At 28.5% G+C, this 12,862-nt stretch overlaps 1 protein-coding gene across 3 annotated transcripts in view; it reads left to right on the top strand.

Moving 5' to 3' along the window:
• Positions 1-900: 900 nt before the first annotated feature.
• LOC126772799 (peroxidase) overlaps positions 901-12,862 on the top strand; it is a 54,848-nt gene continuing 42,886 nt past the window's right edge. For 2 of the 3 annotated variants that reach the window (XM_050493383.1, XM_050493386.1), the window contains exon 1: positions 901-1,038. Coding sequence is in view for 1 of the 3 variants with exons in the window: in XM_050493382.1 (XP_050349339.1) it covers positions 5,605-5,616 (12 nt within the window). In the remaining 2 variants the exon portion in view is untranslated. Of the gene's footprint in view, positions 1,039-5,565; positions 5,617-12,862 lie in introns of those variants that run through there. The other variant, XM_050493382.1, reaches the window with a different exon arrangement.

A 12,862-nucleotide genomic window follows, 5' to 3' on the forward strand; every position in this document is an offset into this window, starting at 1 on the left:
GTTTGGATAAAAAACTAACTCCGGGGTAACTTCCGGGTTGGCCTAAACAGCATTTTAAAGCACTATCAACTAAATTGATTTAGAATTTAATAAGCAACAATTTATTGCACTATTTGGTCATAAAAAAGAGTTTAGTCTGTTTGACGTAAAAAATCTAAATTACGTTGAAATTATAATTTATTCTTTTAGTAATTTCCTTCAAAAAACATTACTGAATTGCAATATTTCAGTTTCGCATATTAAAAAATTCGAAGCACGGATCCATTACATTTAGTATTTTTCTTTGCTTCTTAAAGTCATAGTTCATGAGTACTTCTGCAAACTTTTTGATAAACTTTTATAATAATTGCTGTCAATCATATCTAGTCAACCAATAAACGGGTAGAGTTTTTGTTTAGTATATAATATACTTATAAGTTGCCGATTGTTTTGCTATAATATTCGTAAATTATTTATGAGAAATGAAGCTATATGTCACGATCTAAATAGATTCACTTAGGCTAATAAATGTAATTACACTGGCCTTCAATCGGAACACAACAATACCAAGTACTGCTGTTTTACGGTAGATTATCTGATGAGTGGGTGGTACCTACCCAGACGAGATTGCATAAACCCCTACTATCAGTACAGTTACAAGCAAAAATATTTTCAAGACAAGTATTTATTGTATATTGCATCGTTATTTGTGAAATAAAAGTAAGTATATTGATATTATTTGTACTATATTAATTAATTAAATTAATAATACGCCTTTTAAATTCTATTTTAAGTTATATTGTTATTATAATTAGTTGAACTAAATTACGTTCTTATTTTTTGAATAATCAAATAAGTGCCAGATAAACTCGATCCCCGCTTGCTAGTATAAAATTGTATGTCCTACCTTCGCACGGCTTAGTTTGTACAAGGTGCGCGGGCGCAAGAATCGGCGTGTCAGCCACCGTCACGCTATTCGAAGTCATATTGGTTTTTACAATTTATTTTTTGTTTAGTGCTCAGTGTTTTTAAGTGTTTATGAACAATAAATAGGCGAAGGTAAGCAGATAAATAAACTTATAACAATTGATAATAGAATAAATAAAAACGTATAATTACATTTTGAATGTAACGGAAATGCATGTTCCAACAAATTTATTAGCTCTATAATTTCTCAAATGTCATTTTATAATTTATATCATAAAAGATTATTTCTTGTCACATTTTTTTTTAAATAATACCTTTTACTTTGACGAAATTATCCTAATTTAAATAAAATAATTTTTAAAGTATAAAAAAATAAGATGACGTCTTGGAAAAAAGGAAAAAAGATAAGTTTAAATAATTTAATCTTCGTAAGATTGATATTAAATATAAAGGTTCCCATAAAATTATTTATAATATTAATATCTAATTATTAATTCGCGAAAGAAATTTAAATTTAAACACAATTTACATAGGCTTTTTAAATCCTAAAAAAACTGTTTTTTTTTCTTTAAATCTATTATTACGTAACAATATAAGATTTGTTTAAGTGCAGATTTCGACTAGACATAATTTTTTTAACCTTACTTATAAACTTTGCATTGGGACTGATTATATTAGTTAAACAATACTTTGTCTTCTGACAAATGTCCAAACACTAATGGCAGAAAGAGATATATCAATGTTAAACTTAACAACTACAGTGTTAAGCTAATTTATCATACCAACAAAATTCGTGTGAGTGAAATCATTTAAAATTTTGCCAAACGTTACGCACGGTGGTCTCACTCGGTCTTATGTCACACATGACAATACTATGCTCTCGTTAAAATTAATAACGAAATACAAAGGGTAAAAACATCACGATTTCAACGTCTACACGAGGTTAATGTTTAAAACGGCATTTATCTTTCTATCTATGTTAAATAGCGATTGTTATTCTACGTTAAGTTGGTATCGGGCGCGTTATTGAAGCATTTCATGCAATCACAAACACTGATCATTCGGCGTTTGTGAGACAATCAGATTTACCTATTATTATGGGCCACAATGCCTTATTATTTACCAGTGTCGCACGTTTTTCCTCGACACGGTTACGGCTGATAGGAAACAAGTACTCAATTGTGAAATATTTCTACTTAATGAATTATATCCACAGTATTATAATTATTCATTATAGTATATAATTATGTTGATTGGAAGTTACTGGCTCGCGTGTTTGTCTAATAAGTACCGATATGAAAAAATCAAAATAATTGTTTTCAATAACAGTTTCTTACCTCATTCCGGTAGTATCGGAAGCAGTAAGTGTGATAATTGGGCCTTACAATTAAAAAAATACGGTTACTGCTAGTTATGAATTAGTCAAATAATGCTTAATCGTTTTTAACCCAATAATTTTCTACGTGGTTAGTTCAGTGAATATTTATAAGACCGCAATAACTGGGTTTGAATTTCGTGTCGGGCCAATAAAAAGTTATTCCATCAAGAGATAGTTAGCAGGAGCCCGTAATTTAGAAGTTTTAAGTGCTTACACTCTCATGCCTCCCGCGGAAATCAATAAAGAAACAATAAAAAACTGGCAGTGACAGAAATACTATATAGATTAAAATTTTTGAGTCCATCGTTCTTTTAATATAGGGCGAAAGATATAATATTTCAAATAAATATCAAGAAATTAACTGACAGAAATTGAAATTCTTTAGCGTGCTGTACGGAAGTCTTATTTATGACCTTACGAACGTAATCTGATCAAAAACTCAGGAAGTTGACATATAATATCATTCTTATCATGGTGTCGATTTTTGATATATTACTAAGCATATTTTTTTGTTGAACATGGTCATTTGTCTTTAATTTTTTTCAGTCATGTTAAATAATACTACTTCCGTCAACTTTCTAATTATTATACTAATCGAGATACTTGGTACTTACACTGTGTTTAGTTTCTTCTCTCCTTTAAAACGAAACAATTCCAACGTTTGAGAATTCAAGACTTAAATACTGCCAACTTCGGACCTTATGCATTTTAAATTCATTCACACGATACTACCAATCACGTGTACAAATCTATGCACTTAATGTTTACCAAGCATTCGTTTTCATTCTTTAAAAATAAAAATATATATATATTAAGAAAAGTATCGGTCAAGGCTAGCTGCCCGTTCGTACCAAGTAGCTTTATTATAAGAAATCATATTTTGATAACTTAGGTTCAAATCCTTAGTCGTATAAAAAAAAAGAGATTTTCTGTCGAGAATTCTCAGTAGTCACAAGTAGTATTAATATGGAAGAATGAACGGTCCATTCTCTCGTGTCCCGGCAAGCAAGTAAGGCCGTAGATCCTGCGCCTCATAAAATAATATCATCATGACTCAAGATATTGATTGTATTAGGAAATATTAAAACTTCATCATCATCATAAACAGCCAATCGTTGTCCACTGCTGAACATAGGCCTCTCCCAAGGTGCGCCAAAGCTCCCTGTGCTCTGCCTTCCGCATCCAGTTGGTGCCCGCCACCTTCTTAAGGTCGTCGGTCCACCTGGCTAGAGGGAATATTAAAACTTAGAAATGCATTAATACACGGCTACATGTTTAAAGCCTTACCATTTGTAATAAAAAATACATTAGCAGCTTAAGTCGTAGTAGAACTGAGCATGTCGTGTCTTTTATGGTTTACTGTTGTTCTGAAAGTTATCTCTGTCTTAGCAATCCGATTTTCGACCTAATCGCATTGCGAAACTTAAGCATAAGAATTGAGCGTGATTTTTGGATCTCATACTCGAAAGGACACTGCTTTATTTTATTAAAATAACCTTTTGGTGCTATCAACATCTTTTTTTTAAATAAAACGGTAACAATTATGTATGATTAGTTTATTGAAATACTATTTTAGTATTATCAACATATTTTTTTGAATGATCAAGTCAACGATTATATACGACGAACTAAACAGAGATTTTGATTTAGTAAATTTACAAATCGAATAACATAATTTGTCATCAAAATGCCGAACGTAGTATACGATAGAACATTCTAAAATGAATAAATCGGATCGTTCTTTAAAGCGTGTTTACCAGTTTATTTGCAAACTAAATTTAAATATGTATTTCTACTTAAATTCCTACTAATCGTTGTAATTAGTAATTAAATTAGGACTCTTCATACGTCTTTTCGTTTACGCTGTATTATTACGTGTCCACCGATGCTAACTTTTTTTATAACAGCATGAATGAATACGATGAATTAATTCAAGATCATAATATAAGTTTTCATATTCTAAAACTCATAAATTTAGCTAGATATTTGTTTTTGTTTTTTAATTTAGAAACTGCTTTATTTGATTTTATATTTTGAGTCGGTTCTTAGTTTTTTTTTTTATTAAATAGAAAATGACTTATTTTATGGAGTGTAAAATAATAAGGTAACAAAGGCTATGAGTTTCGTGTTGTTAGTGGTAACAATAAATATATTTTTGGTATCACTAAGGAAGAAGAGGTTTTTGCCATTAGTAAAACAGACAAATATATATAATTATATATATTTAATTTTTTGATAATATTTTTATAGGTAGCTGGACTAGCATATGGTTAGTTATCCAACCAACGCCCATAGATTGGCATTGTAAGAAATGTTAACTAACCATCGCTTACATCGCCAATGCGTCACCATGGGAACTAAGATGTTATGTCCCTTGTGCCTGTAATTACACTAGCTCACTCACCCTTCAAACCGGAACACAACAATACCAAGAACTGCTGTTTTGCTGTAGAATAAGATGAGTGGGTGGTACCTACCCAGTAAGATAACCAGTGTACAGGCACAAGTCACTAACATCTTAGTTACCTAATTTGGTGGCGCATTAACGATGTAAGCAATTATTAATATTTCCTACACAGACAATGTGACAAATGGGCAATAGTGACCATTTACCATCAGTCTCCCTTATTATATGAAAAAAATAAAAATTACTTTGATATCCTTCCTTACTGTAGACGTTCAAATGAAGAACTGCTTCGAAAGAGACCGAAACGGAAATATTACATTTAAATTAACTGGCTTCTATAAAAGCATGCAAATAGATTACAGATTGATTGATAGATTAAAACTATTTTGCACTCATTACAATAATAATGACTAAATCGGAAATAGAGTTAAAGTTTACAGAAGAAAAACACAAAATATAAAATTGTATGCGTAAGTAATCTTATCTATGATAGCGATTTCTTACACCTAAGCAATTAACGGAATAATATGCAGTAATAAATAATATTAATATAGCTCATGCAATAAATTATATTTTATAATAATAATAAGTATTCTTTAGACATTATTATAAAAAAAATTGCAATAATAAAATTCTTTGAAACCGTGTGAGTTTTAAATAAAATTTATTTATAGTTTTGCTAAAAAAAGTTATTATAGCGTGTGAACGTAACACGATTAAATTAAACGTGTTTTCATAATAACTGCATATAATGAATCTTATGCAAATATGCAAAATAAACCGTTTAGATTGATTAAATAATAATGAAAGGTAAATGCAATGATCACGTACAATCGTTTATCGGTCAGTTTATTTGGATGGTAGAAAGTTTATATACTGTAATGGCCATACGGCCGGCCCAAGGCTGACATTCATGGGGTACAAGGTAATTTAGCGCATACTTGTTCAACATACTATTACTCAGATTAAGATTTTTTTTTTAAATCTGCTTAAAGTACTTTTTAAAAAGAGGTTACATTTTATAGATGTTAAATAATGCTCATACTTTAATATAAAATTATATCATCAAATATACTCGTAACGCAATGCACTTTATTTTTATAACTTTAAATAAAATTAATGTATACATAATTGTTTTTAAATTTCATACAATATCATCTGTTTAAATTTTGTTTTCAATGTATTTAATATTGTATTTTGTGAGTAACGGCAATTCTATTCATTGAACTATTGTCCTAAGCGATAAACATACAACATGACATGCAGTAAATATTGCTGCGGGGTATCGTATCGATATTTATCTTTACGACTTTAAGCAGTTTCCTGACTATGATATATTGAGTGCTATATTACTGAGCATATCTTGAGTTAAATTTGAACCTTACAATATAGAATAATTAAAAGTTTAGATTAGCTTACATTAAAAATATAAATATATTGTATCATAAATAATACAATATATTAATCTCATTCAATTTATTTTTACAATTACGTTAAAACAAGTGACCAATTAATTAATTTTATAATTATACAATATACCAACATAAATCTAAAAGTACTTTTATAAAATATTTTTAAAATAGTAAATTTTAAAATATGAAACTACATTATTACGTTTTCGTCACGGCAGATGAATAAACTTGATAATAATATAAAAAATAATAAAAGTCGCAAAACTTTTATGTAATAAATGAAAGTATATATAACAATTTAAATATTTTAAAACAGAGATGTAAGTAATATCGCTAATATATGTCTGTCATTTAATTTTATTTGGCTACATATCATTTATCCAAATCACCTTTTTAAGGGCTTTAACTAAATGTCTATTCGATAATACGATTCAACCTCTAACGCGATCTCATGTTTCAGAATATTTTGATAAAACTTTGTTAAATTCTAGTAACACTATGGTTTCTTATGAATTTTACGCTAACACTAGCACATACTCTTGTGTTGACTTGTTTTTAATCCTTAATTTATAGCCGTGAAAACATTTACGTAGAAGCTTTATTTCAGATACTTTACACTTTCCCGGAAAATAATAGGATCGTCTTTTTATAGCGTAGTTTTTGTTATATAACTGTGTGTGCGTGTGTAGCCAATGGTTTTCCTTTATCATTATGACCCTTGTAATGAAATTTTATTCACTTACAGTTAGCCATAGAAAGAGCTCAGAGATTGATAAAAGTTTCCATTCATTCCTTTAGAAGTTTTTACACTGTTTATATATATCAGGCAATAGTCGCTTCTTTCGACTGTCATCATATTCTAGAATGTGATGGAACAATAAGTGCTTATTACTTAACTTAACGTATTGAAAACAGCTCGACGCTGCTAGAAATATGCTTAAACTTATCTGTTGTTAACACCAATTCGTGATAAAAGAAATTGCTAACAATTTCAGTAGAAACACACCTTAAGCTAATCCGTCGTGTTTTTATTTTCACTTATTACATTTAATTTACGAAGACTACATTACTAATGCAATAATTGTAAATGAATATACAAAATCGTTTCTTTTTTCTCAATTGATTTTTTAATTATAAAATAATTTAAACCAGTGATTATTTTTTATTATTCGATATTGCAAACATAATTGATTAGAGAAATCTTCAAATGCAATAACCAAGAAATAAATTTAACTGACTGTTAAATTTACTCCTTTGTTCTCGACTAAAAAATATTATGCCTAACAATTATTTCATTATATTTCCATTATAATATGTAATTGGTTATAAATAATAGATATATATTAAAATAATTATTATGATATATATTAATCTTTCAAAGTATATGTGATTTTATAAAAAAACAATTACATAATATAACTTAAACGTATTAAATTTGAAAATATTAAGATATAACAGTCATATTCAAAAAGGTACATTCAAGTTTATTAGTAATTATTATTGTATGGGTAATTAAGTCCACGTGAAATGGTAGCGATAATGTAAACTACGTTTCCTCTTCCTAATCGCAGTAATTAGTGTTTGGTAATTAAACAGTATTTAATGTTTGGAATTTATTAATTATTAAAATTACTATGATTTTACAAGTAAATCAGAATTTTATTGTACATAAGTTATACATTCATATATAAAAAAGCAATTGACAGTTTTTCTAATAATAACTTAGAACACTATTAGAATGGGATCTATAAATTTCGGAATTGTGAAAGGAATATACCCATTATTAACAAAATTCCGCGGTCGTACTTGAGCTACAGCTAATTGAAATCAAAAATCTAAATTAAAAATAATGTAATAAGTTAAGCCAATAGGTTACATACAGTAATAAATCTATATATAAATACATGAATGAAATGATTGCTGAAGCTCGTATTGAAATGTCTCGTTGTATGTAATTTATACAAATTCGTATTTTATGTTTTGCTTAAAAAAAAAACTAAATATAAGTATTTTTTATCAGCTATGTAGTTTAGTATATATGTATATTGTATACTTTTTGACATCTTTGACGGGATCCCTTTAAATCTCTCAAAACTGAAACACCTGTGGCTCGAAGCTTAACCTAAATAGCCTAATTCTCGGTTTAAGTTTTAAACTAGCTTAAATAATAATAATAATAATAATATTCTGGGACATTTTTCACACACGGCCATCTGATCCCAAATTAAGTTTGTATAAAGCTTATGCTATGGAAACCAGACAACTGATATACTACATATACTACTTTTCTTTTTGTAAATACATACTTATATAGATAATTACACCCAGACTCAGGACAAACAGACATGTTCATGCACACAAATGTCTGTCCTGGGTGGGAATCGAACCCACAACCTTCGGCGTGAAAGGCAAGTGTTCTACCAACCACGCCAACCGGCTCGTCAAAATATACAATAGCGTTATTTATCCTAAGATTAAAGTAAAACAATCTATAACAGTAAACAAAAACAATAATAATATTTATAAACATAATATCTGTATGTATAAAGACAGTATTTATTTAGTCGTAAAGTTATTGTAATTAAATAAATACATGTAATTTATTATTTCTTGTGCCGTGGGTTACTTGAATAGATCATTACCTTAGCGATAGGGCCGATTCTTGCTAATCTTCCATGTCTGTGTTTAAGTTTCAACTTTACAATAAAGAGTATTTGTACCGTATCATATAATCTCTATAAATTTTACGAAAGTTTAACAAGTATTTCATGTTCTGTTAATGATATTATAATATCATTTTATAATAAAATATAGCACAATATTGTATATATTGTACTATTACAGTGTTACATTGCAATATAACACTTTTCTAGGTTATTTATTATACGTCTAATATAATACGAAAAAACTAAAGTTACAATTTCATTTATTTAATCATAACATGACAACACTATCGCCATCGGCTTAATTGCGGAACACGCTCTAGTTAACAGTAAACTTCTATGCGAGAAACACCGGGTGCAAAAGATAGATTCCATTTCGGTTTTGCTTAACCGACCTTGTTTCACTAACACTTGTCACGTGTTCGTGTTATAACCGTTCCGGTTTTTATCTTTTTATTTGTGAAACATTTAAAGCACGCACTGCTCTACTAATAAACATAACTGACAGTAGTAATAAATGACGTAACTGCGCATATCAATATGACATACAGTTGAATGAATTTAATTATGACACATAATAATAATATTACGCGTATATAATCAGGTAATAATTACATATAAGTTTTTCTTGTTGGTAGGGCTCATTAAAACCCCTATTTTAGAATAGGTATCATCCTCTCATCACATGTTCTACCGCCAAACAGCAATACTTGGTATTGTTATGTTCCATTTTATTTCCGGATAAGTGCGCCAGTGTAGTTATGAGGCTTAAGGCTTAATATCCCTGATTAGTTCCCAAGGTTGGTGGTTTATTCCCGTACTAGTAGATGGTTAATTTCTTAGTGTTTAACTTCTACCTATTTTTAACAATAAAAAAAGTTTCGAAATTCATATATTAAATTAAAACAGCATCGTAAATTCAATTAAGCTGACATGTTTTTCGTCAGTCTTTTGTTACGATAAATTGGGTTTGTCGGTGCTATTTTATTTTGAAATGTCACATTACTTTACGTACTGAATTTCTGATCAAATTACCTTATATTTGTTAAACTACACCTGCGTTATTCACAGCACGGATTTATAATGTAAAGTTTTATATAGTGCGTAAGGACGGCTCTACATAGTATATTTATATATTTAGGGAAATAGCTTATTATTGTAACATAGTCGTAGAGAAAGTCGTCGGTCCAGACATTGTTTTGTATCAATACTTTTAATAAATGGCCTCTTTTTTATAGTAGGCAGACTAACATATGGGCCAAGTGATCACCAACGCCCATAGAGATTGGCACTGTAAGAAATCTTAACCATCGCTTACATCGCCAATGCGCCACCAACCTTGGGAGCTAAGATGTTATGTTCCTTGTGTCTGTGTCACTCGCCCTTCAAACCGGAACACAACAATACCAAGTACTGCTGTTTTGCGGTAGAATATCTGATGAGTGGGTGGTACCTTCCCAGACGAGCTTGCACAAAGCCCTTTAGTAGTCTCTAAAACATTTTTAAAAATCAGCTGTTAATTACGTAATTGTTTATTGATAAATACTAACACTCAGTAATAATTTACGTTAAAAAAGTAAAAAATATATACAATAGGTAACTTAGCTCGATTAAATTTACACAGTAATGATCATTATAATATATAGCCTTCACACGTTGTGATTTTGTACTAACGGAGATATTACGAGATGTTTGAAAGAACGCGTGTAAGATAATAACATTGATTACGGTCTGAGTGATCGATGCTGCGACGCTGGACCCTGGTTCTAAATGAGCGTCAAAATTTAAACGATCTCATAATGTGCTCACGTCGCTTTTTCTGATTATATTATGTTCAATATTTTTAATTTTTGTGAAATTTGTAACGTTAAATAATTTAACTATTTTTAATTTAATTCTGAATTGTAATCAATATGCATTTAATTATTTATTAGTTTTCACCGATTTTTCACCGATAAAGAAAATATAAAATAGAAAATATTATTAAAAAGAAATTAAAAGAAAATCATCGCTTATTATCAAATTAGAGAGTTTCTAAAAGTTTCTTTTCATTATTATTCACAAAGTTTTATTAAAGTACCTAATATGAATTTTGGTGTAAAATTAACATATTGTGTATTTTTAAGATTTTAGATATGTTTTTGTATAAGTTGGTTGAAGAGGTCGCCCAGTTTATTTATTACATCACATTTAATATTTAATAAAAAGCGTTGATAATTTTAGCTTGAATCATTATTTATTATCGAGAAGAAATATTTTCCAATCATTTTATTAAAATCAATGTGTTTTTCTTAATTTATTATTTATTAATTATCTGGCTAATTTTATAACCATAATTAATGCAAGAATAATTGTAAGTAACAACACATATCAATCATTGAAAATTAAAACGAATTCAACTATAAAATAATTTATTATCAAGTGCTCTAATACATGATTTTAAATAAAATAACATTTTATAAACTACACTAAAAGTTATTATTAAAAGGTTCGGTATTTTAGTGGAAATATGTGATAGACATAAAGTAACTTAATCGACTAATAGAATTGCCTCATAAATACCCCAAATAGTGAAATACCTGTGTGAACCTTAACTGTTACAAACGCATAGTTTCTCAATACATGGACCTTGATACTTAATGAGGTATGGTATACATGAAATCAAAGTTGATAATATAATTATATACATTCCATTTACATAGTATTACATCATCACTTCTTTGGTAATTTCACAACACTTTATTATGATTACTAAAGCGAAAGCAAATTTGTAATATTATAAAACAAACTAAAGCTTTCCGAGAATTCATGTCATCATGTCGCATTTTTTGTCTTCAACAAGAAAACATATCTTTATACGACATTTTACCTTATAAGTACGAATGTTATTTTAAATTCTCTTTCAAAACTATATTAAATGTCAGGCTATTAAATAATAATTAGGCACCATTTCAAAGGGTATAATTGGACCTAGTGTCAATTAATTACATTTATGTTCATTTAAAAAGAAACTAGCTAATCGTCCCGACTTCGCACGGGTAGATAAAAGGAAAAAATTATTTTGAATAGGATTGTTAAAATCCGTTTTTTAGTGAGCATCTACGTCGGGGAAGAAGTAATTGTGACAAACATTTTAATCGCAATTCATTCGCTTATGCAAAATTATATATATACGCGTGCAATAAATTTTTTGTTTTATCTTTCAATGCTGCAAGTAAGTGATTAATTTATTTTTGTCACTATCAATGAACTAATAATTTGTATAAATTATCGATACTTGCTACTTACGAGCATATACATTTTTGTCAGCTTGTATAATAGGCATCTCTTTTACTTACAAGGATACCACAATAAAGAAAGACTTTTTAGTGCTAATCCATGGCAGTGCATTTGGAATGACAAATGTATAATTTTTTTTTTTTAATAAATGATGGATACATATAATATTTATTATTAAAAATTTGAATTTAAACTCATTAGTAAAATACGAATTTAAAATTAATAATATACTTTTTTAAATATTTTATTATCAAAAATATATGGTATTTTTGATAATAAAATATTTTATTAAATATGTCAGTATTTACAGTAAGTATAGTTTCTGGATTTAAAACAAGTTCTTGTACGATAAGATATGTAGGTTTAACTTCAGGTACATTCATTATATTATTTACATTTATGAGTATATATATTAAATAATATAGTATGTTAATATAATAGAAAATAATATTAAATTCATGAAATCGCTTAGGGCTACAAACAAAATAGATTTGGTGTACAATGGGCTGAGTAATTGCTAATTAGCCATATCTTACAGATCCATATGTGTTATTTTTGTATGTTCAAAACACTATTGATTAATGTCTGAACACAACATAGTACCTAAATATTTTTATTTGTATAACGATAAAGTATTAAATATGAATATTACAAGCAGTCTTGGTTGTAATGCAATAATAATAATAATAACAAAAATATAATAATGTAAAACGTCATCGTATTGAACTATATACATTTTTACTAACAACAATAATTTCTGCACGTGATCACTTTTAAGCACTATACAAGGTCCGCGAGACAACAATATATTTTCGTT

This window comes from Nymphalis io, chromosome 13 (genome assembly GCF_905147045.1).
Source record: "Nymphalis io chromosome 13, ilAglIoxx1.1, whole genome shotgun sequence".
NCBI lineage: Eukaryota > Metazoa > Arthropoda > Insecta > Lepidoptera > Nymphalidae > Nymphalis > Nymphalis io.